Source organism: Tiliqua scincoides, chromosome 7, assembly GCF_035046505.1.
Source record: "Tiliqua scincoides isolate rTilSci1 chromosome 7, rTilSci1.hap2, whole genome shotgun sequence".
NCBI classification, from domain to species: domain Eukaryota; kingdom Metazoa; phylum Chordata; class Lepidosauria; order Squamata; family Scincidae; genus Tiliqua; species Tiliqua scincoides.
This window is the reverse complement of record NC_089827.1, coordinates 64,984,442-65,008,049: the sequence shown is the minus strand read 5'-3', so window position 1 is coordinate 65,008,049 and position 23,608 is coordinate 64,984,442. Positions and strand designations below refer to the sequence as shown.

Genomic DNA, 23,608 nt, shown 5'->3' with positions numbered 1-23,608 from the left:
CCTCTATCTAGATTAATTTTATGTTTGGTCATTTCCTTTATTCAATTTTTCTTGTCTGTTTTTTCTTTAAAGTTTGCCCAGATAGAGCACTACTCACTACAACAATTTGTTTTCAGCTTTATTGCACCTGCCCTATATACTGGCATGAAGGTGGAGCTTGAAATGAAAATTCCCAGCAGTTTGGCATACATGCATTCACTAGGCCTGCCTCAACTTGTCAAAAGAAACAGCTACACTAAGCCATCAAAGCTGCATTAATTAAGTCTTCTAATAATAATTTGATATATCTAAGCTGGTGGGTTGTTTTTGCATCCCAGTCCTGAGCAGGTTTCCCCAAAAGCAAGTCCCACTAACTTTAATGATACGTATTCCATACTGATTACTAGAACAGCTTCACTTGTTCGGTAATTGTTTTGCCTGCCTTGGGACTAGTGGTAAGGAAAGGTCCACATGCACCACTCAAGCTTGCCAGCATGGTGACCACACTGGTCAGAATCTAGCTATTCTGACCAGAATCTATTTAAACTAGCTCTCAATTTGTCATTGCTCTGCAAAAAACCGTAGTGCTCCCCAAGTTGTCCCTGTTCTTTTTGGATTTTGTACTTAACATGGTTGTGATGTCAGGGTGCTGAGGGCCCTGGGGCAAACCCTGCACTTGGCCCCTTTCTTGGCAAACTGGAAGTCCCTCTCAGAGGCCTCTGGGAGGCTTTTTGAGATGCGAACAGGTCACATGTGGGTAAACCAGAAGTGTCACTCAGAGGCCTTAAGAGGCACAGGGAGGCTGTGTGCGGCCACCCTGTTCTTCAGAACACCTCTGGACGTGATCAGAAGGCACTTCTGGTTGCATCCAGAGGTCCTCTGAGGGCCCCCCCCCGACGCAGGTTCGGAACCCATGTTGGGTCATATCCACAGGTTCCATGCCTGCGGTTAAGGAGGGCCCATTGTACTTGGGCTACAATCCTATACTTGCTTATCTGGGAGTGAGGACCCAATCCTTTTATCCACCGATACAGCCACAACGATACACCAATATACCGATACAGCCACAATGGCATCCTGACATGAAGGAACAAACACTCCCTTAACTTGGGGAGGCCCTCGTGACTGCCCCTCCACACAGGATTCAGCACATAGAACAGCTGAATCAGTGCTGGAAAATTGGATAGAGTGGGCTCTAAGTCCAGTTGCACTCGGTGGGGCTTAATTCTGAGTAAACATGCTTAGGATTATGGCACTAGTAATTGACAAACAGGCTGTTCGCAAGCTGTTTCTGCATTGGAGTCATGAGGGCATGTTTATGCTTCAGCAGGTCAGATGCAACTCACTGTAACATGCAGCCCTGTATCTCCGTTGTGCTCTTATGTAAAGCCAGCCACAGAGTGGAGAGCCTTTAAACTCTATTATTCACTTTGTGGAATTGAAAAGAAGTGTGCTGCCCATGGCTGGTGTTGAAATCTTTATGGATTCCCTGTGCCAGTTAATTATTTACAAGTGGTCAATACTATACTAGGTTTTCAGTTGGGTTGATTTTGGACGGCAGTTTGCACTCACTAATATTGTTTTGCTTCAAAGACTGAGTACTTTGGGTGTATTTTCACAGTGAGAGACCTGTTCTTTTTGTATTGCAAGGGGAGGCTGGAGAAATGAACTTGTTGAACTCTGGCACTCCATAAACATGACGCATATGGTTTGCAAGGATCTCCATCCTAAGAAAAAACAGGGCTTTGGAGATCTCACCAGAAGTTGCCTATTGTGTTTTCAAATCCACCTTTGCAGCCTTAATAGCTAGGAATTTTTTTTTTTTAATAACTTAATTTTCATAAATTGTCCTTCTCGTCAGTTGCTACCTGTCAGAGTCAACAGCATTGAGTTAGATCAGGGTGTAAAATGCATGTCATACAGAGGGCCAAATAGTATTCGTGATGCTTGCTGAGGGCCAGAAGTGATGTCATTAAGTGATGTCATGACCAGAAAGAAGCACTTCATTCTCCTTTAGGAACTTGGTTGCAAATGTCAGAAGAGAAAATATGCAAATCTTGATCATATTTTCAAGATATGAACTGACTTTTCAGCAGTGACACATCAACACAGCTCAGCAGCTGAGAGCAGCTGATGGTGGTGCTTGGAGAGCATGAGGGCCAGATAGAGAGGTTCTGTGGGCCATAACCAGCCCCTGGGCCTTATGTTGGACATCCTTGAGCTAGATGGTTGACTGGTGTAATGTGGCTCCATAAGTGTAACTGGAAGCCTACCACTCACAGGAGTTAATTAAACAGAATTCACTTAAAACCATGGATGTTCCTTTTGACTGGCACTGCAACCGTATGCATGTTTACTCAGAAATAAGTCCATTGAATTTAATGGAGCTTACTCTCAGTTATATAGGATTATGGCCTATACATTCTGAGGACCACTGTGGGACTTGCTTCTGAATAGACATGCATAGGGCTTTACAGCTGGGCATCCAACTGCTGGCTTTCTGTTTCTGTTGATATTATTTTGCTGATGAGTGCAGAGTCTACTTGCACCCCTTCTTACCAGCCTTCTCTTTGCTTCTGCTTGGTTGTGCCATTTGTCATTTTACTCAATGGATACCGATAACGGCTCTTTGGGTGCTGAACAACATGTGACCTTAAGCCTTAAGAAAGGCGTTCCTAAACTGTGAGTCGTGGCTCCCTGGGGAACCGTGGAAACCAGCCAGGGGAGTTGCAGACTCCACACAAAAAGCCTTCCACCCGATATAATGTATAGGATTGTATTCCTAATGGGGAGCCACAGCCAATGGCCCAGTCGGTCAAGAAAGCCGCCAGTCGAAAAAGTTTGGGAACCACTGTCTTAAGGACTTTAAACAAGAATTGGATTCCTAGGGTCCCTTTTTTTGTTTTGTTTGTCGAAAGCAGCCAAGAGTTGGCCTGATCCAGACTGTGGTGTGTGGGGAGGGGGGTGAATACGTTCCTCCTAAACCATTTTTGCCACTGAAGCGGCGATCGAGAAGACTATTTTTGGCAGGAAAAGCGTGCAGAGGGAGAATATTAATATTTCCCTGCATACTGTGGTCCCAAGCCAGCTCTGGCCACACCGCAGCTGCTTTTTGACAAAAGAGAAAGCACCCTTCCAGGCCCCTCTCTATTTGCAGCCAATCTGTTAACAATAGGCTTAATATCACTGGCTGTTTGGTCCCAAGGCAATGCTGACGTTTTAAAGGCTTACTGCTCCATTTGTTGGCTTTACACTAGCTCCGAGTTATGAACGTCCGTGTTATGGGTAGCTGTATTGCAGTGGCATTGCTAGGGGATGCTGGGGGTACCGACTGCACTACTGGCCAAAATTGTGAAATTTGGGTATTTTCAAACAGTACCGTCATGGTATATATCATTCAGTGCAGAATTTCATGCATAATGCAATGAAACAAACCACGTTGAAATATCTATATTCTATCAAAAGTTATGGACAAATAACCAGAAAAAGAAAACACAACTGTCTTATGTAACAAAAAGTGGATTTTGTTACTCAAAACTAACCAGTGAGACTGATTGCTCCAAAGAGCCAATGAGCCAAGGAGGGAACTAATCAGGTGTAAGTATGTGTCAGTTCCAATTTCCATGTATCAGAGCTGATACTAGAGCTCTTATTCAGTCATGTGAGTGGCATCAAGTTGGCTACTGTATTTTACTGGTGACTGATTTGATGGGTGACCTGTACTGTTATAGTTAAATAAAGTTAATGGGGGTGACACCACCCCTAGTGATGCCACTGCATTTAGGTTGTGCATTTGACATTGTAATTTATTCTGTATGATCTGGTATGGGCGGGGAATCTGGTATGGAGGAACACAATATACCAGGTGACATAAATCCGAGTGATACCTCTGCTGCATTGGTGCTTTTGCACAGGTGCAGTATACCCTCTGGCTCAGGTGCAATCGTGCTGGTATGATCTGGTTTGGGCGAGGAATCTGGTATGGAGGAACACAATACACCAGGTGACATAAATCCGAGTGATACCTCTGCTGCATTGGTGCTTTTGCACAGGTGCAGTATACCTTCTGGCTCAGGTGCAAAAGCCAGGTGTTTCATGCTTCTTGCATTTCAACTTATATACAGATCCCTGGAGCCCAACCTGTATGTAGGGGACTTGGTGTCTTCCTCCCTCCCTTCCCACCCCTGGCTCCTGTCCCAGTACACCTTCTCTATCACTCCTACAATGATGTTGCTTTGCTACCCACATGGCCTCCGACAAATGTAAGCAAAGTTGCCTGTTTGTAAGCTGTCTACAATCACTCCAAATGTTCCTCAGATGCTCCACAGACCCTCTGCAGGCACTTTTAAAGCTCCTCCTGGCTTCTCCTGGCTGCCATGACATGCCTGAACATCCCTGTCTGATCTGCAGATAAGACGAGGAGACAATCTTTGCTTGTATCTTACTTTCTTGCCTTGCATGTATCTACGGGAACAATGTTCCTACAACACTACACTACACAGTGAAAGAAATCCATGGAGAGGTCCAGGCCTAGTCGAACCAAGGCCCAAACCAGTCCTCAGAATCTGCCCCATTTTTGGCTGTGTTCCTCTCCCCATTTTCACCACTTCTTTGAAACTAGCCATGAAGCTGCTCTGCTCTACCTGTCCAGTTTAGCAGAAGCAGCAGCAGAGGAGAGGAGGCAATGGTGGCCAGCTAGTGGTGGTGCTCTTTTCCCAATGGCTTTCCTAGAAAGTCCACAGTTGAGAAGGACAGCAAACCAAAGCCATCAGATAAGCCCTCCTTCTTTTCTGGGTGTGAAGAGGCGAACCAGAGCCAAAGCTAAGCTCTGTTTGCCTCCACTTCTTGATTATGACCTTGCCTGTTCCTAATATGCTACCACCTCATAAAAAGTGAGGAGAGATATATGCCGAATGAATTTGTGATGCTAACAATGAAGTGCTTTTTCAGGGAGCATGCTTCCGGTGTCCTTATTTGGAACTTGGAATGAGAATTTGGACAGTTCCCATTGCCAGAGAATATAATAGTGAATGAGCAATCTCTTAAGCTCATCAAGGCTTACGATCTTGGCAGTGTTGTGCACCAGACTTCTTTCTGTCTCTTAGGTATGATACCAAGTTCTCATTGGCTTATAAAACACCTCGGTACACATATGGATAACAGAGCTATTTCTATAGCAAACTGAGCAAAACAATTCCGGATACTCAGGCAGGGCTGGCGACAAGCTCCCCTGAGAGGGTTGCAGCTCTGCACTAAGAGGCAGGGGGGCCACCCAGGACTCACCTTCAGGGTCACTGCTGTGCTTTTCCTACAATAAGGAGTCAGCAGCAAGGCAGCAAAGAGTAGCAGCAGCAGGAGGCAGCAGCCAAGCTCAGCCCAAGCCATGATTGTGCCACCAGGGCCACCTTGTCTACCTGAGAACGGCTGCTGCCACCTCTCTCTGGAACGGCTATAGCAGAGAGCGGGCAGGGACACGGTGCCAGACATGGTCATGATCCAAATTCCCCTGTAGTGGACAGGTCCACCAGACTCCAGACCAGCCACTCACTGCAGTAGTCCCAGGCCAGTCAGTCGCCCACTGGGGCACTTCCAGTGTCACCCCCACAGTGATGTCACATGGTACAGTCTGCACGTCCTGCACTAGCCTAGTGATGCCACTGGGCTGGTTCCTATGTAAGAGGAAACCATGATTTTCTGCTTTGTGAAGGCAGCTTCAGATCCTCCTGAATCTACGTGTTAACCCCTTGTTTTCAAAGTATTGTGTAGCTGAACTGGTCCTCTTACTGTGAAGTGAATGTTTGAGAAAACAGCACTATAGTAAACACTCTTAATGACAACCATGTGACTTCTAATGCCTAGCTCTGCCTTTACACCCTACAGACAACCATGAAAGAGGCATAAAGAGCCTGACCATTGGCATTTATTGTTTGAATTGATTTTGGGTGATGCTTGTGTCTTTATAGTGCATTCATGTAGCTTTGGCTCCCAAACGTTAAGCTGAGGTTTCCACCAGTATACAATTCTGTCTTTCCAGGACTTGCCATTTGATTTAAACCCTTGATGTGGAAGTAGATCCCTCTTTGTGTCTTGTGATGTTGTCAACACTCTCCTCTCTGCCTCTGGCAGAATCTTTATATGGTTCGTAACTACTGGCCACCTCTACAGTTTGCAAATCGCTACTCCATAGAGCCCAAGTGACAACCCATGGTTTTGTAAGCAGTGTGTAGCAGCCAGGTAAGTTGCATGTGGATTCTTAATTTGCTATGACGCTGGATGGTCAGGAAAGGATTGAACTTGTCTCTGCTGTCGTGCAGCCCAGTTGCGCTGCCTTCTGGCTGAGCATTGGTTTAGGACAGGGGTGTCCAAACATTTTGGCAGGAGGGCCGCATCATCTCCCTGACACTATGTTGGGGGCCGGGGAAAAAAGAATTAATTTACATTTAAAATTTGAATGAATTTACATAAATGAATTTATTAGAGTTGGAACTTATATGAATGAATGAAGGTCTTGCAGTAGTTCAAGGCCTATAAAAGACCTTGCACAAAGCAAGGTCAGCCTTTCCTTCACTGCTGCATCACAGATGTGAAATAGCAAGTAGTGGAGGAAGCCCTCGTCCCACAGCTCAGGTGAGAGGTTGAACAGTAGTCCTCATGCTGAGAGCAGTTGCATTGGGCCAGTATGGGCTCCAGCAAGTCTCTGGAGGACCAGAGGTTCATTGGAGACTGGGGGCTTCCTAAGGGCCTGATTGGGAGCCCCCGAGGGCCGCAAGTGGCCCCTGGGCCAGGGTTTGGGCACCCCTGGTTTAGGAGAAAGTAAAAATAGCCTTTTAAAAACACGAAATATAATAGAAATGCAGTTACTAGCTGCCATGTGTAGCCTTATCTGGCTGCATAGTTTGGAGGCTTTGCTGTCTCAATGAGTGCTCAGTTTTTAACAGTGGTAATTATTCCCAGTGATCAAGATAATTTCACTCTGAATCAGTGGCATAGCTAGAGAGGGTGCAAAGCACTAAGTTTTGCGGGGAGCCTCACCGTAGCGAGGAAGTAGTCCCTTCACCTCCCCTTTGGAGCCATTCCAGGCAGGGGGCCACTTCCATTCTACGGCGAGGCTCCCCAAAAAACCTAGTGCTTTGCAGCCCCTCTAACTATGCCCTGACCTGAACGGTCTTGAGCTCCAAGGGGAGAGTGTAGGCTTGTCCTAGCTAGTAAAGCCAGTCTTGTGAAGTTGATGCAACGCCATTTTACCAGCTACTGGGAACCAGCAAACTGGGAGAATGGTCTGCATTGTGCCGTGCTTGTCAGCTTCCGGAAGACATGGGCTTGCCATTGTTGTTGGAGTCTAAATGCTGGACTAGATGAATGTTGGGTCTGATCCAGCAAGCTAGTTTATGCTCTTATGATGGGTGTCTATAAGAAAGCAGCATTTTAAAAAAACAACAACCCTAAATATAGCTGTTTGCTACGGTCTATGAGAGTAACTGCATTATATAACAGACCCCACTAAATGACAGTTGTTATTATTGGAAGGATGAGCAGCTGTAGCATACATTCAAAGTCCATGACCTTAACTGCTGTGCTGCTTGTGGAAATGTTCTTCAGAAATGTCCCTAATGATAATTCCTTTTTGTTTTATTATTGCAAACATTCTATAAATAATACTTGGAGAGATTTTGTAGGAGAGAAAGGCAGGGAGAGGGTAAGACCAGCACAGAAGCTCACTATAAAATCTGTGTAATAAGGCTTCAAGGTAGGATTCATGTATGCCATCATATGAAGGGCTTTTTTCACTATTCTCAACCTTGTCTCTTAGCCACAGCGTCTGTTTCACCCTGCAGTGGTTCCAGTTTAGCCAGGCCAGCCACAATTTCCACAGACCTCTCCCAGGAAGGCTTCCTCCCTGGCCTCTTCTCCATACTAATTTTTTATTCCATCACCCCTATGATGGACCACCTCCCATGCAGTGGGCATAGTGAAATACCATCCTCCTACCTCCTCTGGTTTTTTTTTTTTTTTGCTACAAATTTATTTTGGCTATAACTTTTGATAGAATAGAGATATTCCAATGCGGTTTTGTTTCATTGCATTTTGCTTGAAATTACACATTGATTGATACATAACATGATGGTATTATTCAAAAGTACCAAGATTTTAAAAATGTTGGCAAGTTGTGGTGTCACCCCCCCCACCGTGCGCATCACCCAGCGTGGCCCACACCCCTGCACCCCCCCTAGTGATACCACAGGCTGTAACCGAAGCTTAGAAACTCAGCCATAGAAAGGAATTGCCTAGCCAAGAAGGTGTCTGTACTTTTTTAATACATTCTGCCTTACGGTGATGCAAACCAACTATACTTGTTGATCACTGTAATGGACGATCAGAAGATCATCAGGTGGATGATGTGGTGTTGACAGCGATTCCATGTTTTAACAGCTGGTTGACAGCTCTGGGAAGGGCAGGGCTGGCTCCACAGCTGTAATCAATCAAGGCCAATGGGACTCTGATGGACATCTGAGCTTCATTTGACCTTGATGGGACTTTGAATGGACATGGACTGAAGAGGTGGCTCAGCTGAGCCTAATTTGGACTTAAAAAGGGGCTAGCAAGGTAGCTCACAGCTGAGCTGCATTTTGGATTATGAGACATCCAAGGATAAAAGGCAGCTTCAGAAGGACCAAAGGCTACCCTGACCCAGAGGGAGATGCTACCTGACCCAGAGGAGACCTGACCTGGCTTACCTGGACTTTGGACTTGGACTGTGACCCGGCATATTGACTTTGGACTGTGAGTTGGCAATCTGCATTTATTGGACTGGTACCTGACTCTGACTCTTGCTTGCTGCACTTGTGAGTTTAACAAGGGAAACTAATCAGCCTTAAGCAGGCACAAGGCCCAGTGGGGAGGAGCTGTGGCAAGACAATCACTTAACTGTAAGGTTTGTGGCAGAATGCCCCAAGCTGTCTTTCTGGGGATTTTCTAACTGGAGAACACAGGCACAACTTGGTTGTACTGTTGCAGTAACAACAAATATCCTCACCACTTAGTTCTCCTATCTTGCATGCTGATGCCCAGTAAGTGCTGTTCCATGTTTTACAGGATGATGCTTAGAACTCATTAGTCATTCTATGGTCCATGCTGTTCCTAGGCACCTCACTTCTGTGGGGTCCCCAAGGTATGAGACACCACAGCAACTACAGAGTCATCTTCTGAGGTCTTCTAGTGCTGTTCCTCCTTATCCTATTTTCAGCCAAGCCAGTTACAGATAAACTAGCCATTCCTTGAAGAACAACTTAACAAAAACAACGTAAATCTCAGAAATATACCATCCATTCCTGTAAGTATGCTTATTTGATTCAGCAGATTTTGGTCTATACAATCGAGTTGAGCAACTCTTCCTGTGCACTCAGTGGGTCATGCTCTGAACTGTATGTATTTTTCTTCTCTGTCAGCAAAGTAAATTCAACTTCCTCATTTATCCCCAACTTCCTGTTCTTGTCCCTGGCTGCCTGCCAGCGTTTCTGCAGATTCTCTTTTGGAGGTCCCAGCACCTGACAATTCCACAAGTCTCAGGAGCAGATGTGTGTATTCCAGACAGATTTTTCATTTTGGTACAGATAAAATTTTAGTGGTATCCTGCTGAGGGAGAGTAAAATGCTTCATTATTTTAGCCTTCCAGACTCTCTACTGTAAATATTCTCTTTCGTATAGCAAAAACTACCATACAGTTACCATACAGTTATTTTGCCATAATATGTGAAAGAGAATTAAATTGTCCCTTAACTTGAATCCTTTATGTTTTGATTAAGTCTGTGATTAAGGTGTAATGGAGAACCTTGTCAAATACTGTACTGAAGTCAGGATAAATCACATCCACAACATTCCCCCTATCCAATAAACTAGTAACCTGATCAAAAAAGGAAATGAGATTTGTCTGGCAAGATTTATTTCTGACAAGTCCATGCAGGATTCTATTAATCACTGTTATCCAGATATGTGTAGACTGCATGTTTTATAATTTGTTCGAATGTCTTCCCTGGTACTGAAGTCAGACTGATGGGTCTATAATTTCCCAATGGGTCTTCCATTTCCCCCTCTTTAAAAATTGGGACTACGTTAGCCTGCTTCTAGTCTAGCTGCACCTTTCCCCATCCTCCAGGATTTCTCAAAGATAATTGACAGACTCTGCAAGTACACCCGCAAGTTCCTTTAGTATTCTAGAATGCAGTTTATCCAGTCTAAATACTTGAATTCATTTAGTCCAGTTAGGTGGTTCTTAAGAAGTTCCCCATCAAACCTAATCTGCAGGCCTGTGCCGTTCACGTTTTCATTATCTCTGTGGGGCTTGTATGCATTTTCTCCCCATCGGCCAATGATCCAGCACCCACATTTGTACAATACTACTTCTGAGAGAAGATAGACGCAAAGTAGGAATTGAGCAGTTCCACCTTCTCTTTGTCACCAGACACCAATTGGCCATCATTACTGAGTAGCAATCCCACCCTCTCATTTCTCTTCCTTTGGTCACACCTAAAAAAGCCCTTTTTGTTGCTCTTAACATCCCTGACCAGTTTCAGCTCAAATTTGAGCTTTAGCATTCTGGACCCTCACTTTACAAGTCCGGGCTACATGATGATACCCCTTCCAGGTGATCAGCCCCATCTTCCATTTCCTTTACCTGTCTTTTTCAATCTTAGTCACTAAGACTCTTCTAAGCTTGCTTCTTCTATATTGGTCAGGTGATGTCATGATGCCTTAACTGCAACAATCCAGTTCAACTAACTTTCTTATCACAAAGATATGTCAGCAATAGGCCTAAAGTCTTTTGATTTCCTCACATACGAGGAATTTTCAGCTATTAAGGTTTCATTTACAGAAAGTCTTTCACTTAAGGCATGTATTTCATGCCCTGTAAGGGGCAGGAGGTCTGGTCTAGAGGGTTGAGCCTCCATTTGCCTGAAGATAACATCCGAAGGTCACCAGTTCGAGGCCACCTACACCGTGCGACCTTGAAGCAGCTGACAAGCTGAATTCCATCTGCTCTGAGCATGGGAGGATGGAGGCCAGAATGTTGCGATCAGATCAGAAAGAAACATCTGAATGTTGTGGTTTCTTGAAAGATAGAACCTTTCAAACTGTAAAAATCCCTACGGGGATTTAAATTGCCTGCCCATGTAAACCGCCTTGAATAAAGTCCGAGGAGAAATCTGAGGACATAGAAAGGCGGTATAGAAATACCTGTATTGTATTGTATTGTATTTCATTCAGCAGCAAACAAAACTGTCTGGTCATCTCCACTTGCAACATTACAATGTAATGATATTAGGTTTCCTTTAAAACATCCAGAGTTTCTCAGATCTTATCCTGAATGAAATGCATTTGAGCCAATGATAAAGGTGCATCCAATCTGCTGCTGCTAAAAATATCTACTATTTCTTTAGGTACTAATGAGTTGCCAATTTGGTAACAGTAGACAGTATCTTAGATCTGCCTGAGATAGCGGCATTTACTGCCAAGCATTGTCAGTTGTCTGTGAATGTTCTTAAGAAGGCTCTCTTTGCATAGACTGTTGACTATGTTGACCAGTAGTGGAGTAAAGTCTCTGCCCCCCCCCCCCCCATATCCACAGACTGGGTTTCCATGGCTTAAGTTATCCACAGTTCACAAATCCCCCCATCACACTCATGACTCATTGGTTTTTATTTTGTTTTTCCTCCTGTGCTGTTTGCTTCCCACTTTAATCCCTTCTGCCATCACCGCTACTGGAGGGTGTAGCATTTGCAGCCCTCCAAACTGCCTCTTGTTCACACTTGCTTGTTAGTGTTTATTAGTGCTTCCCCTCCAAACCAAATGCTTTGGAGCTTTGCACTGACTGCTAATGCTTTGAAGCCTTCCCTCTGATTGCACCAATTAGCACCCCAAATGCCCCTCTGATTAGCACCCGCAAACACCTTGCATGGAGCAACAGTAAGTATAGTATTTGCTGCTATCCACAGTCTTGGGTATCCAGGGTGGCAGCAAGAATGTATCCCTTGCAGCTACGGGGTGGGGGGAGGGGAGGAGAGAGACAACTGTATTTAGATGTGCAGAATCAGAACATAGGTAACCCAACCTGGAGAGAAAATTTAAACCTGAGGAGTGAGCAAGGTGTAAATTACAAATCATCACACTTTCTGGAAACTGCTTTCTAAGCTGCAACAACATGACATCAAATTGAAGTAAAAAAGTCATGTAAAGTATCAGACAGATTAGAAATATTCTCATGATCAATTTCTTGGGAAGGAATTGCAGCCAAATTGCTGCTGCAAGGAAATCTTAATTTATCCCGAATGGCATCAGCCCCTTTATCATTGCATTTATATTTATATTGCACTGCCAAGCTATAAATAAATTGATGAGTATCTTAAACACAGATAATCCATTTGTCCTACCCAGTATGTGCATTTCCTACTGCAGAAATAGATTGCATCAATTTGTCTAACTCAACTGGGTATATACACCCACATAACATTTTTTCTAGATTAATTGCATTAATTGTCCAATTTGTCCTTTTTGATACCATTATTGCTGTTGTCATCGGGAAATGCTTTAGGAAAAAACCTATTTTGTTTTCTTTTATTCCCCTGATTTTAAAGTGGTATTCGCTATATGAACCACTGCAAGCGGAGACAGTGATGTCAAAACAAAAGTGTGGAATTCCTGTCTAGGAAAGTGACTTCCCATGCCTTTTTATTGGACAATAAACGGCACGGAACAGCGCTTTCCTGGAGATGAAACAAGTGGTGAGTGTTGCCATGGCTGCAGTGCTTTGAGGAACACATGGCCTTTTAGGAATCACTGGAGACAGTCCCACTACACTCCATTAATAAACAGTTGCTAGAGTGCAAGTGTAACCTCTGCATCCTCCTGCTTTTCAGCTCCTGTGCCTTCCCGATAGACAGTGCTGTCTTGATCACAAGCAGAAACTTAGAAGTAAATGCTCAAGGATAGGCAGGAAGGATTTTCTAGGCAGAAATATCTTTATGGAACTAAATTTATTGTTTCTTTTTATCTCAACCCTATCAATATCCAGAGAAGAATATTGCCTTTTGTTCCCTCTACACCAGTGTTTCTCAAACTGTGGGTCAAAACCCACTAGGTGGGTTCCTGGTGGGTCCCCATTCATTTCAATGTTTCATTTTTAATATATTAGACATGTTGCTACCGTGGTATGTGACTGCATTTGGGGATATGTGACAGATCTGTGCTTTTAACAGGCTACTATGGATATGCTTTTAACAATGATAGTAAATGGGACTTACTCCTGGGGAAGTGTGGGTAGGATTGCAGCCTAGGTTTGTTAAAAATTTTCCTGCTTCCAGTCATGACATCACTTCTGGTGTGCCCTGACAGATTCTCATTCTTAAAAAGTGAGTCCCAATGCTAAAAGCTTGAGAACCACTACTCTACACACACATACACACACACATCCCTGAACCAGCTCTTATGCCTCAAATATGCGTATGTTTCAATTTTAAAAGAGCAGAGATGGTCCACTGCTCCTTCTCTGCCAGGTTATTCTTACTGTAAGTGGTAGACATGATTAAGGTTATTACTTAAGGCTAATGTTGTTTCACTTGTGCCTTAGAGTTTAGGCAGTTGGAAGGCCAGAGTTTTCTGTAGGGGTGTGTGGTTTTTTTGTCCCCTAAAAAGAAAAAAGATCTCACCATTGCCATCATACTTTAATCATGGTGTTCGGTTTGGGATAGAGTATCAGGGGGGTTAAAAACTCTAGCAAAAGAGACACCTTTCTGACCTTGCAGGGAAATCTTTCTCAAAGTTACAATTCTAAGGAAGAACAAATTCACAGAACCATTTCTCATCTCTCTGACATAAAGCTGTTCATATTTTATTGACCAACCATATAGGTACATTCCAGCTTATGTAAGTCTCAATTTCGAGTTTACATGAAGCTCTGTGCTGGCTTTTTAAATGCAAGAGGGGGCAATCCCAGCTTGTGGAGCAAAGTGAATGGTGAGCTTTACAGAGTGACGAGCATGGGTGTCTCCTCCTGAGTAGCCCAGTTGCGACTTGCATAAAACTCAACATTCACAATGGTGTCTAGAATGGACTGGACCCCTTATGTATCTCAGGCAGTTCCTGTATAGTTATGTAAAGTCTTTTTAACTATGTGATAGCAGACTATTGTTAAGCATTTCTGCAGCAATGTTGGGGTACAAACTGCTTTTAGATACTTACCTCAGTCTTCCTTGTATGGAGGAGAAACTTGGACCACAAGGCTATGATTCCAGGTCTAAGCCCAGCACTCTTACATGCTCAGCCACATAAGCTTTGTAGGGACCATTTTGCATCCCAGCTGATCACTGATATCTATTTTATCCAGCACAGTAATAATCATACGATAAAATGATTGTATGATAGTTTGCAAAACTACCATGTGAAACCCACCCCATACATACGCAGTACTTAGCTTGGGAAAACCAAACCTTTTGCCTTTCCCATTTATGATGTTGACTGCCTGAAGAATTATAGCAGAACACTAAATCAAAGCATTCAGCTGCTGTCTTGAAGGGAGCAAGGATAAACCGATTTGAGGCAACTGTGATGGTGTTCTCTGTGTGCACACAATGATGATGTCCTGCTTGTGGTAACAGTGTCCTCTGCCCTTCATTTGGCAGGGGGCTGAGGAACCCAAGATGGCAGCAAACAAAGGATGCCCTGAGTTCTTTCAAACAGTGCAGTGATCACCTACATTGAGCCATCCCGGAAAGCAACTTGATACATGCGCTCTGAAGCCAGTTAACAGGTGGCCTGACCTGTTATCATGTGGAATGACCACATAATGCCTGACTACTATGCTTCATGCCCAACAAGTGCCATCATCAAGTTCAAAAAGGAGGGCGACACTGAACAATAAGGCACACCTTAAAAGCCAGAAATCCAAAGATACAAAATGTAGAATATTAAATCTAAATGTCCAACACGTTCACCTTTAAAGCCAGAGCTTATTTACTTGAAACATGTACTTGCTGGGCTTTTAAAAAAAAGTGGTGCAGACATAAGAAGGCAGTCACAGGCCAAAGAGAAAAACATCTCTGCTCTGGGCAGCAAACTCATATATTTTCTAGTTCTAACGACCATAAATTTTGCAAGCTGGGGGTAAATGCACAGTATCATTTAGGCTGAGATAACCCGTTCCATTTGTGTATTGGTGACTCCTAGCTTCATCTTGGCTTGGATGAATGACTGTAAACATAGGTCTGTATCCTGTTCCCAGCTCCATTTCTTTCTGCTAGTGCTGGAAGATAGTGAGCAGAAAAGGGTTGCAGTGTCAAAGATTTGTTTGCAACAATTAAGGTAACTAACACCGACCAAAAAGGATGCAATACTGTTTTAAAAGTGGCTGCTTTATTATTTCCTAAGAGCTAATGTGCGTGCACAGTCTGTTCCAATTGGTGCAAACTGTCAGTTCAGCCTTGCCTGTAGTTGTCCAAGTAGTTCTCTCTAAAAATACATTCAATAATTACTAGGGAGTTGTATTTTGATTATGGCTATTGTGCTGCTTGGAGGAGGGTTGCGGGCATGATACTGAACCCTGAAGGATGCTTCACAGCGAGGCTGGTTGTTTTTTTTTTTTTTAAGGTTCTATCGTTTCTCTCCAGTATGCTCCATTTATCTACTACAATTATAATTGGCACTTTTTGAAAGGTATTTCTTTCCCCATCGTGATAGAATTGCCAAGGCAACAAATTGAAGAAGTAATTCCAAACTGAACAGGCCTTATAATCACAAAGGAAATGAAGTTAATACAAATACTAATTTCTGATGTTTGGAGCTGACTGTTTCTGGCTTCAGGGCCAGTAACTCCAAGAGAATTTCAGTGGGCTCTCGTTGTATGCTCTTGAAACACACTGGAGGATTCAGGGCTGCTTTCCCTTAGTTTGGAGGCTTTTCCCCCCTTTGCTACTATTACAAACTTGCCTAGGAGAACAGACCTTGGAAGAGGAGGATGGATAGAAGCAGGGCTTTTTTTCTAATGGAACGCGGGGGGACGGAGTTCCGGCACCTTTTTGCAGGGGCCCCTCCCCTTTGGAGGCATTCCAGGAGGCGGGGAGCAAAATAGAGGCATTTGCTGGGTGGGTGCTGGGGGGTGCAGGGTGGGCGGGTGCCTGGCCCCTGCCTGACTGCACAACAACCCCCTCCTGCCCCCATCTCCAAGCTCTCACCTGAGCCCAGCCCGCCTCCCCTCCCCCCACGTTCTGCTTCCCAGCATAGCTTCCAAGCTGGTGGAGGGCGCGGGGAACATGCTCTGACACCGAGGAGGACGGACAGCCAGCCAGCCAGGGAGACAGGCTGCGGCACCCAAGGAACGCCCAGGTACTGCCTTGGCGGAGGAGGAGGGGAAGGAAACTGGCTGGTGCAGCCCCATGCCAATCGGTAGCACGAGCCTAGGCGTGTCTACTCAGAAGTATGTCTCATTGTGCTCAATGGGGCTTGCTCCTGGGAAAGGGTGCATAGCCTTGCAGCCTGACAGCCCAAGCATGTCTACTCAGAAGTAAGTTCCACTGTGTTCAATGGGGCTTACTCCCGGGAAAGTGTCATAGCCTTGCAGCCTGAGTAGACAGGCAGAGGAGGGGCTCTGAGGCTGCAGACCTCTCCACACATTCCTGGGAGGAAGCCCCACTGCCTCTAATGTGACTGACTTCTGAGTAGACAGGCAGAGGAGGGGCTCTGAGGCTGCAGTCCTCTCCACACTTTCCTGGGAGGAAGCCCCACTGCCTCTAATGGGACTGACTTCTGAGTAGACAGGCAGAGGAGGGGCTCTGAGGCTGCAGACCTCTCCACACATTCCTGGGAGGAAGCCCCACTGCCTCTAATGGGACTGACTTCTGAGTAGACAGGCAGAGGAGGGGCTCTGAGGCTGCAGACCTCTCCACACATTCCTGGGAGGAAGCCCCACTGCCTCTAATGGGACTGACTTCTGAGTAGACAGGCAGAGGAGGGGCTCTGAGGCTGCAGTCCTCTCCACACTTTCCTGGGAGGAAGCCCCACTGCCTCTAATGGGACTGACTTCTCAGGAGACAGGCATAGGATTGGGCCCTGAGACTGCCATCCTATCCACAGTAAGCCCCATTCACTAAAGTGGATTTCTGAGTAGACATGCATAGGATTGGGCTCTTAGGCTGCAATCCTAGGCACTTTGCTGGGAGTAAGCTCCATTGACTAGAACAAGACTTATTTCAGAGTAGACATACCTAGGATTGGGCTCTTAATCCTGGCAGAGATATATATCTGCATCCGTTTTCACATGCTAAGGGCAGGTGAAAAGGGATTCTACGTGTGTACGTGCTGCCCAGCCTTGCCAGAGATCCTCCTCGTCCTTCCCTCACAAGCATGCCCTCCGCCAGCCAGCATTTGCAGCTGCTCTCCAGCAATGCACAGCAGCTGCTCAGGGCAGCAGAAGACATACAATTGCATGCCAAGCACCTTCCCAAAGACACAGAGTATTCTGATACCTGAATTAAACCATATTTAATGGCTTGTTTGCAAACGTAGCTGTTTCTATGTGCACCTAAGGACCCCTCTCATGTAAGAATTCCTTTTTTGTTCTTACTCCCACAGTTGCTTAGAGTAATTTTACTACATGAAACTCATGTAAGCCATTTTTTGGAATCCATTCACTGCTTCCTCTCCTCGAAGTAGTGCCACACTACATACTACACACTACAAGTGCACCTGTACAGTATTTTTCCCCATGTGTAGAAAAAATAGCTAGGGGGAAGGGGATGTGGAGATTGACAGCCCAATCCTAAGCATGTCTACTCAGAAATAAGTTCATCTTTAGGGGGGAAGCACATAAAAATATTTTATTTCTCCAATATAAAATGGTTTGAAAATAAATAAATAAATAAATAAATAAAAGATTAACAAGTTGTGAGTTCCTGCACCTTTTTATTTACAAAAAAAGCACTGGATAGAAGTACCTATTGCACTTCTCTAGCACTGGGGTGCCCAAACTTTTCGGAAGGAGGGCCACATCTTCTCTCTGACACTGTGTTGGGGGCCAGGAAAAAAAAATTGACTTACACTTAAAATTTGAATAAATTTACATAAATGGATATATTAGAGATGGAATTGAATGAATGAATGAAGGTATCATGATAGCTCAAGGCCTATAAAAGACCTTGTGCAAAGCAAGGCTGACCTTTCCTTTCCTGCCACTTCTGCTTCACAGACATGAAGCAGCAAACAGCGGAGGGAGCCTTTGGCCTGCAGCTCACACAAGAGGTCAAACAGTCGGCCTTCACGCTGTTGCGTCGGGCCAGTGTCGGCTCCAGCAACTCCCTGGAGGGCCAGAGGCTCACTGGAGACTGGGGGCTTCCCATGACCAGATTGGGGGTCCCCAAGGGCTGTAAATGGCCCCCATGCTGTGGATGGCCATGAAGAGCCAAGAACAGGCAACAAATTACGCTACATGAGTAAATAGGAGACTCCACGGGAACAGAGTGCATGGGTAGCAAGAATTGATTGTATTATAATACGCATGAATGTAGCTAATATATTGTGCCTAATTTCAGAGATCTTCTCTAGTCACTTTTATCTTCTGGTATCAAAGCTTCAGGTTTTATTAAGACTTTCTACAATTCTTCATAGTGATATATCTGTATTTTTATTTTTTTTTTTGTCTTCTAGATGATAAGATATTTGGAATTGAAGAACATATTTTGAAGCACCCACCAACAGATCAGCAGATTAACAAGCTTGCTGGAAGACTTGGCCCTGAATGGGAACACATTGTATTGTCCCTGGGCTTGACACAGAATGACCTTTACCGTTGTAAAGTCAGCCACCCGTTTAATGCGCAGCTGCAGGCTGTGAGCGCATTCATTTTGTGGAGGCAACGTCTTGGGAAGAAGGCCACTGTTGAGATTCTCTGTGGCAGCCTGAGATCAGGAGAAGTGGACCTTTCTGTGATCCAGCAGATCTTTCAGTGATCTCCTTCTGTGACTGAAGACTCTTGAAACTTGGTGAAACTAAAACCAGGGATTCACTGTGAACTGTTTTATCAGAGTGCAATTTAAAAAAAAATTAAATTCAGGCCCTTCCATCTGTCCTTTTTATGTTGAAATCCATTTTGAGTGTTGAAGGAATACCTGAAAAACACTTACCTGGGAACAAGCCTTGCTGAACACAGTGAGACTTACTTCTGAGTAAACATGCTTAGAAGCCATGCGTTGCATGTTGCAGCTGTGTTCATAATTGTTAGGGCCAAACATCACACTAAGTTAAACACCTAGGTTTATCCTGCCTGCTTTGAAACAAATGCAGACAAATAGCAACTGCACTAGGGGATGAATCAGAATTAGGACTGCAATGGTATTTAATCCTTTCCTGCCCTATCACAGTCCCAACATAAATATCATCCCCCCCCCCCCAGTCTATTATTTGACACCAATTGAAACTTTCCTTTCAGGGCTAATAGCAGTTTTGGAGGTGGGGGCATAGCAGGAAATTGTTAAATACCCACCTCTTCTTGCACCGTAGTTCCAGCCCTGTCTCCCCAGTCTGTACCTGATATTCAGGTGGAATTTTTTTAGGGAAAAGAAAAAAAAAACCATCAGAGGTCTACCTATACATTTGTGTTAGACCAAATACATTGCATTAATGAGTGGGATTTACTTCTGAGTAAATATGTAGGATTGGGCTTCTGTTCTCATGATTTGAACGGGACTTATGTTATATGTTTTTTCCTTGACTGCACCCCAACTGTCTAGTAGTTTTTGATTCAGTGATACAATGGTAAATTACAGTGGTAAATCAAAAATCCCCTTGGGATGGACCGCATATATGACGGTGGTCAAAGCACAATAAAGATGCTCTTAATGAAGCAATCACATCTCCCATAGCCTGCAGCAGAGTGTCTGTTTACACAACAGAGAGGCTCTTAATGCAGTCTGGGCTCTTAATGCAATGCAATCAGAAGTGGCAATCTATCTCCAGTGGCCTGTGCAGCCTTACCTTGAGAAGGCCTCAGTGAGGTCTTACTTCCATGTTAAGTGTGTATAGGATTACAACTGGGCAGCTCAATCCTAACCTGTGCTGGAGCAGGAAGACCGGCTGGCTTGTCCCATATCCAGTGCAGGGTTAGAGGTGAACCTGGTGCAACTTGGACTTATGTCCTCTTACCCAGAACAATGCCCCAGCCACTTCAACGAGGCTACTCAGATCTGCACCAGCTAAATTGCTGGCACAGGTCCAAGCAGCCCAGTGTAAGGCTGGGCTGCCTGGGAGGGGGGTTAAGATCTGGCCTAAGTGCTGGAGGACAGTACCATGCCCCTCCTGTGCTTTATGGCATATTCATGACACCCAGAAGCCAGTGCAAGGGACTCGCACCAGCTTGACTCTTAAGATTTTGCTCTTAGTGTACTTTACTGCCTGCAGTATTTCACAATCCCTTCAAACCACCATTGCATCTGATTATTATTGTTGGGGCTTTCATATGTAAGTCTATGAGTGTGCCTGTATAAACCGTATAAACTGTAAACCGTATAAACCAGTTCAGCCTTGGGCCCAGGTTCTAAAAATATCATCTGGAATGGGGGATACATTGCTCTGTAAATCTAGTGAGCTGATGTGAAACTGGCTAAGACTGTGAATTATGAGCTCAGTTCACAAGTCTCAGCTGCTCACCATGTGCCCTCAGCAAGCCATTATTTCAGCCTCAGCTCTGCCAGTAATAAGCATCTAATACTAGGTTGCCTTACAAAGTTGCCCTTCATGAGATAATGTCTGTGTGTAGAATGGAGACCATTTAATATTTTATACAGGTCTTTTCTTTAAAGGATTGTTATGATTTTAAAAACACTCAATTCCTTGACCAAATTATTCGGAAAATTGCAAACAGAAAGCAAGTGTTTTATGCAGTTCTTCTGTACTGAGTGGTCAGCAAAACTGAAAGCTACATGGGATGTTGGACATAAGAATGTTGGTGTGAAAGCAAAAGAATGGATAGATTCCTCAGTCTTCGTATATTACTGTGAGAATGGATATGATCAGTCTCTAACAAGCATTGACTCCAGGTTTGTAGCAGGGATCAAGAAAATGTCAAATGTTTGGAAAAGCAGCAGGGATTAGCCAATGTCAGGTGTCTGGGGTACTTTAGACACTCGCTCTTCAAATGTTCTGCCATGAAAATATAATGATAATGCAAGTGGTAGCCCTGAATAAACAATTGTTGGTGTCAAACTGCCCATTAAACATCCCCCCCCCCCGTTTAAATAACTCTAGTAAGGGGAGGGCAACAGACTGTGGTCAGGATAGAATATGCTTTGAAACTGCAGAAAGGAAAGAGATTCAACCCTTTCCCTACAGCTATGTCCCTGATAAAAAATTACCCTGGTACATAATGGGTGTCTGGCAGTATATTTGTTTTCAGCTTTTGGAACATGGTTATACTATTATCCTTTGTTAGTTAAAAACGATTGTACAGAAGAGAAAACAATAAGCTTTCTTCATAGTAATCGGGGACCTCTAGCAACAGTTGCTAATGTGTTTCATCTGATGCTTTAATTTAGATAGGCACCAAGTCAAGTTTCATACACATGGACTTATTGCAACTGTAGCTGTCAAGCATGGAGGCTAAGCCTCCCTAGGGAAGATGCTGAGAGAGGCTCCATGCCTGTTTTTCTTGACTTAAAAGACTCTCACTAGGAGACTCCAAGATACTGTGATCTTCTTAGATCAAGTTATTTGCTCACAGAAGCCAAGAGGGCAGTGCCAATACACAGAAGAGGCTTGTGCCTGCCAGGAGTTGTAGAACAATATGTTTTTAAAAGGGTCTTGTGTTTTGTTATGTATAATAAGGAAAAGTTTTTTTAAAAAGCCACTCCTTTAAAAGAATTTCACATGCCCTTGAAATTCACTGGGCACATGGAATGATTGTAAAGAAGCCTGTTTTTTCTATAAATGGAATACTTCTTTAATGTGTTTATATCCTGCACTACTCCCAAGAAGCTCAGGGTGACGCACAAGGAACCTGTGGGAGTTTGAGAAATGATGATTGACTAAGTTCACCGAGGATGTTTTGTGGCTACGTGGGGAATTAAAGCCGGATCTCCCAAATCCTTGTATAAGTACTGCATTGCGCATACAAAATCATTGTGATGTTTACAATTGCAAGATAATTTTTTTTATTTTAAGCTTTAAAAAAGTAACTTCTACAATAAACAAACCATGTCTCTCTCAGGGTGACCTGATACAATGGAGGACATCCCAGTGCCTGTCCCTTTAACCATTGTATAGAAGAGGGAATTTTGGCAGGTATAGCTTTTTAAACCCTTCCATGTTGAGCTACACCTGCCAACACTTATAGAGTATAGACATTTGCTATACTTTCCCCTAGAAATTGAGTTCAAGGGCTGTTCTCCAAATCTTTACAGTTATTTCAGCATATCTAGAATGCTGAACTAGAGAACAAGATGTGCAGTTAGGGACCTCCAGGCCAGACAAAAGGCTGAAGCTGGGTTCACATGGGATCTACAGCACACCAGTTACTAGAGAAAATTGGAAAATGTGACATTTTAATTTAGGGGTATGAAGATAACTTCATACCAGTTAATGCTTTTCTTCTGCAAATCAAGGAAGTGTGCTTGCAAAGTTTTAAAAAATATATATTTCAAAAACTTTTTGCAACCCACCAAAAATCAGCTCGTGACCCACAGTTTGGGAAACACTGGTGTAGTTTGATCAGTCACACAACAGGACATTTTCCAAGTTTCCAGAACTCCGCACCATTGCATATCCCACTTGCTGTGTTGCACTGTTGTGTATCGCATTTGCACACTTTTCCATGCTCTTAGCCGCTAAAGCAGTGTGCAGCTGAACAGGTGTGGGGGGCAATGCTTTGCAGTGTTGTAATTTTCTTCTTCACTTAAATACCTGCATCCTTCAGTAACTACATTAATCTCTCCACATTGTATCACAGTACTATAAACTCCTAGATTACCAGTTTTCCTTAGCATGGTCTAAAACCTAAAAAAAACCTCTCTCTGTATCTCAAAATCTGACTTGGCTTTTCTACCCACCAAGCATCATGCATTTCCATCATCACATTTCCAAATACCTTTGTGGGAGATGTCTAGAAATTCAGCATGATTCTTCCAATAAAGTTCCTCTATTGAACACTTTTCTCCCTCACCCCTAAAGCATTGCAGATTCTTTTAAACAGTTTTAAGACCTTGGTTTGTTAGAGCGGAAGGCAGCACATACAACACCATGTGTGGGTTTGACTTATGTCTCTAAATGGCATCTTGCTACCATGGCATTTCTATTAGATTTCTCATCATTGTCTCCTCCCTGTAACTTCCAAGAACTTGTGTTGTACATTGTGTTTCTTTGCCCCTTCTTGATAATAAAGATTCCTATGAAAACATCAAAAGACACATTTTGTCCTGTATGGTGTAAGCAATATAATTACAATCTCTTTTTCAGAATTTGGTTGAAGTCTCTTGGAGCTGTCTTGAAATCATTTTTTATTTTTATTTTTACATTTTACATCTTGTCCATTGGTGTGCAGGCAGGGATTTCTCTTTTCTGCTGATGCCACTGGGACCTTGAATTTCCAAAAAACAAGAGG

At 43.9% G+C, this 23,608-nt stretch overlaps 1 protein-coding gene across 2 annotated transcripts in view; it reads left to right on the top strand.

The window, feature by feature from the left end:
* Positions 1–23,396, top strand: part of CRADD (CASP2 and RIPK1 domain containing adaptor with death domain) — a 71,564-nt gene extending 48,168 nt beyond the window's left edge. For both annotated transcript variants that reach the window (XM_066634661.1, XM_066634660.1), the window contains exon 3: positions 18,667–23,396. In XM_066634661.1, coding sequence (XP_066490758.1) covers positions 18,667–18,968 — 302 coding nt within the window. In that variant the 3' untranslated portion in view covers positions 18,969–23,396. The remainder of the gene's footprint in view (positions 1–18,666) is intronic.
* Positions 23,397–23,608: the final 212 nt, after the last annotated feature.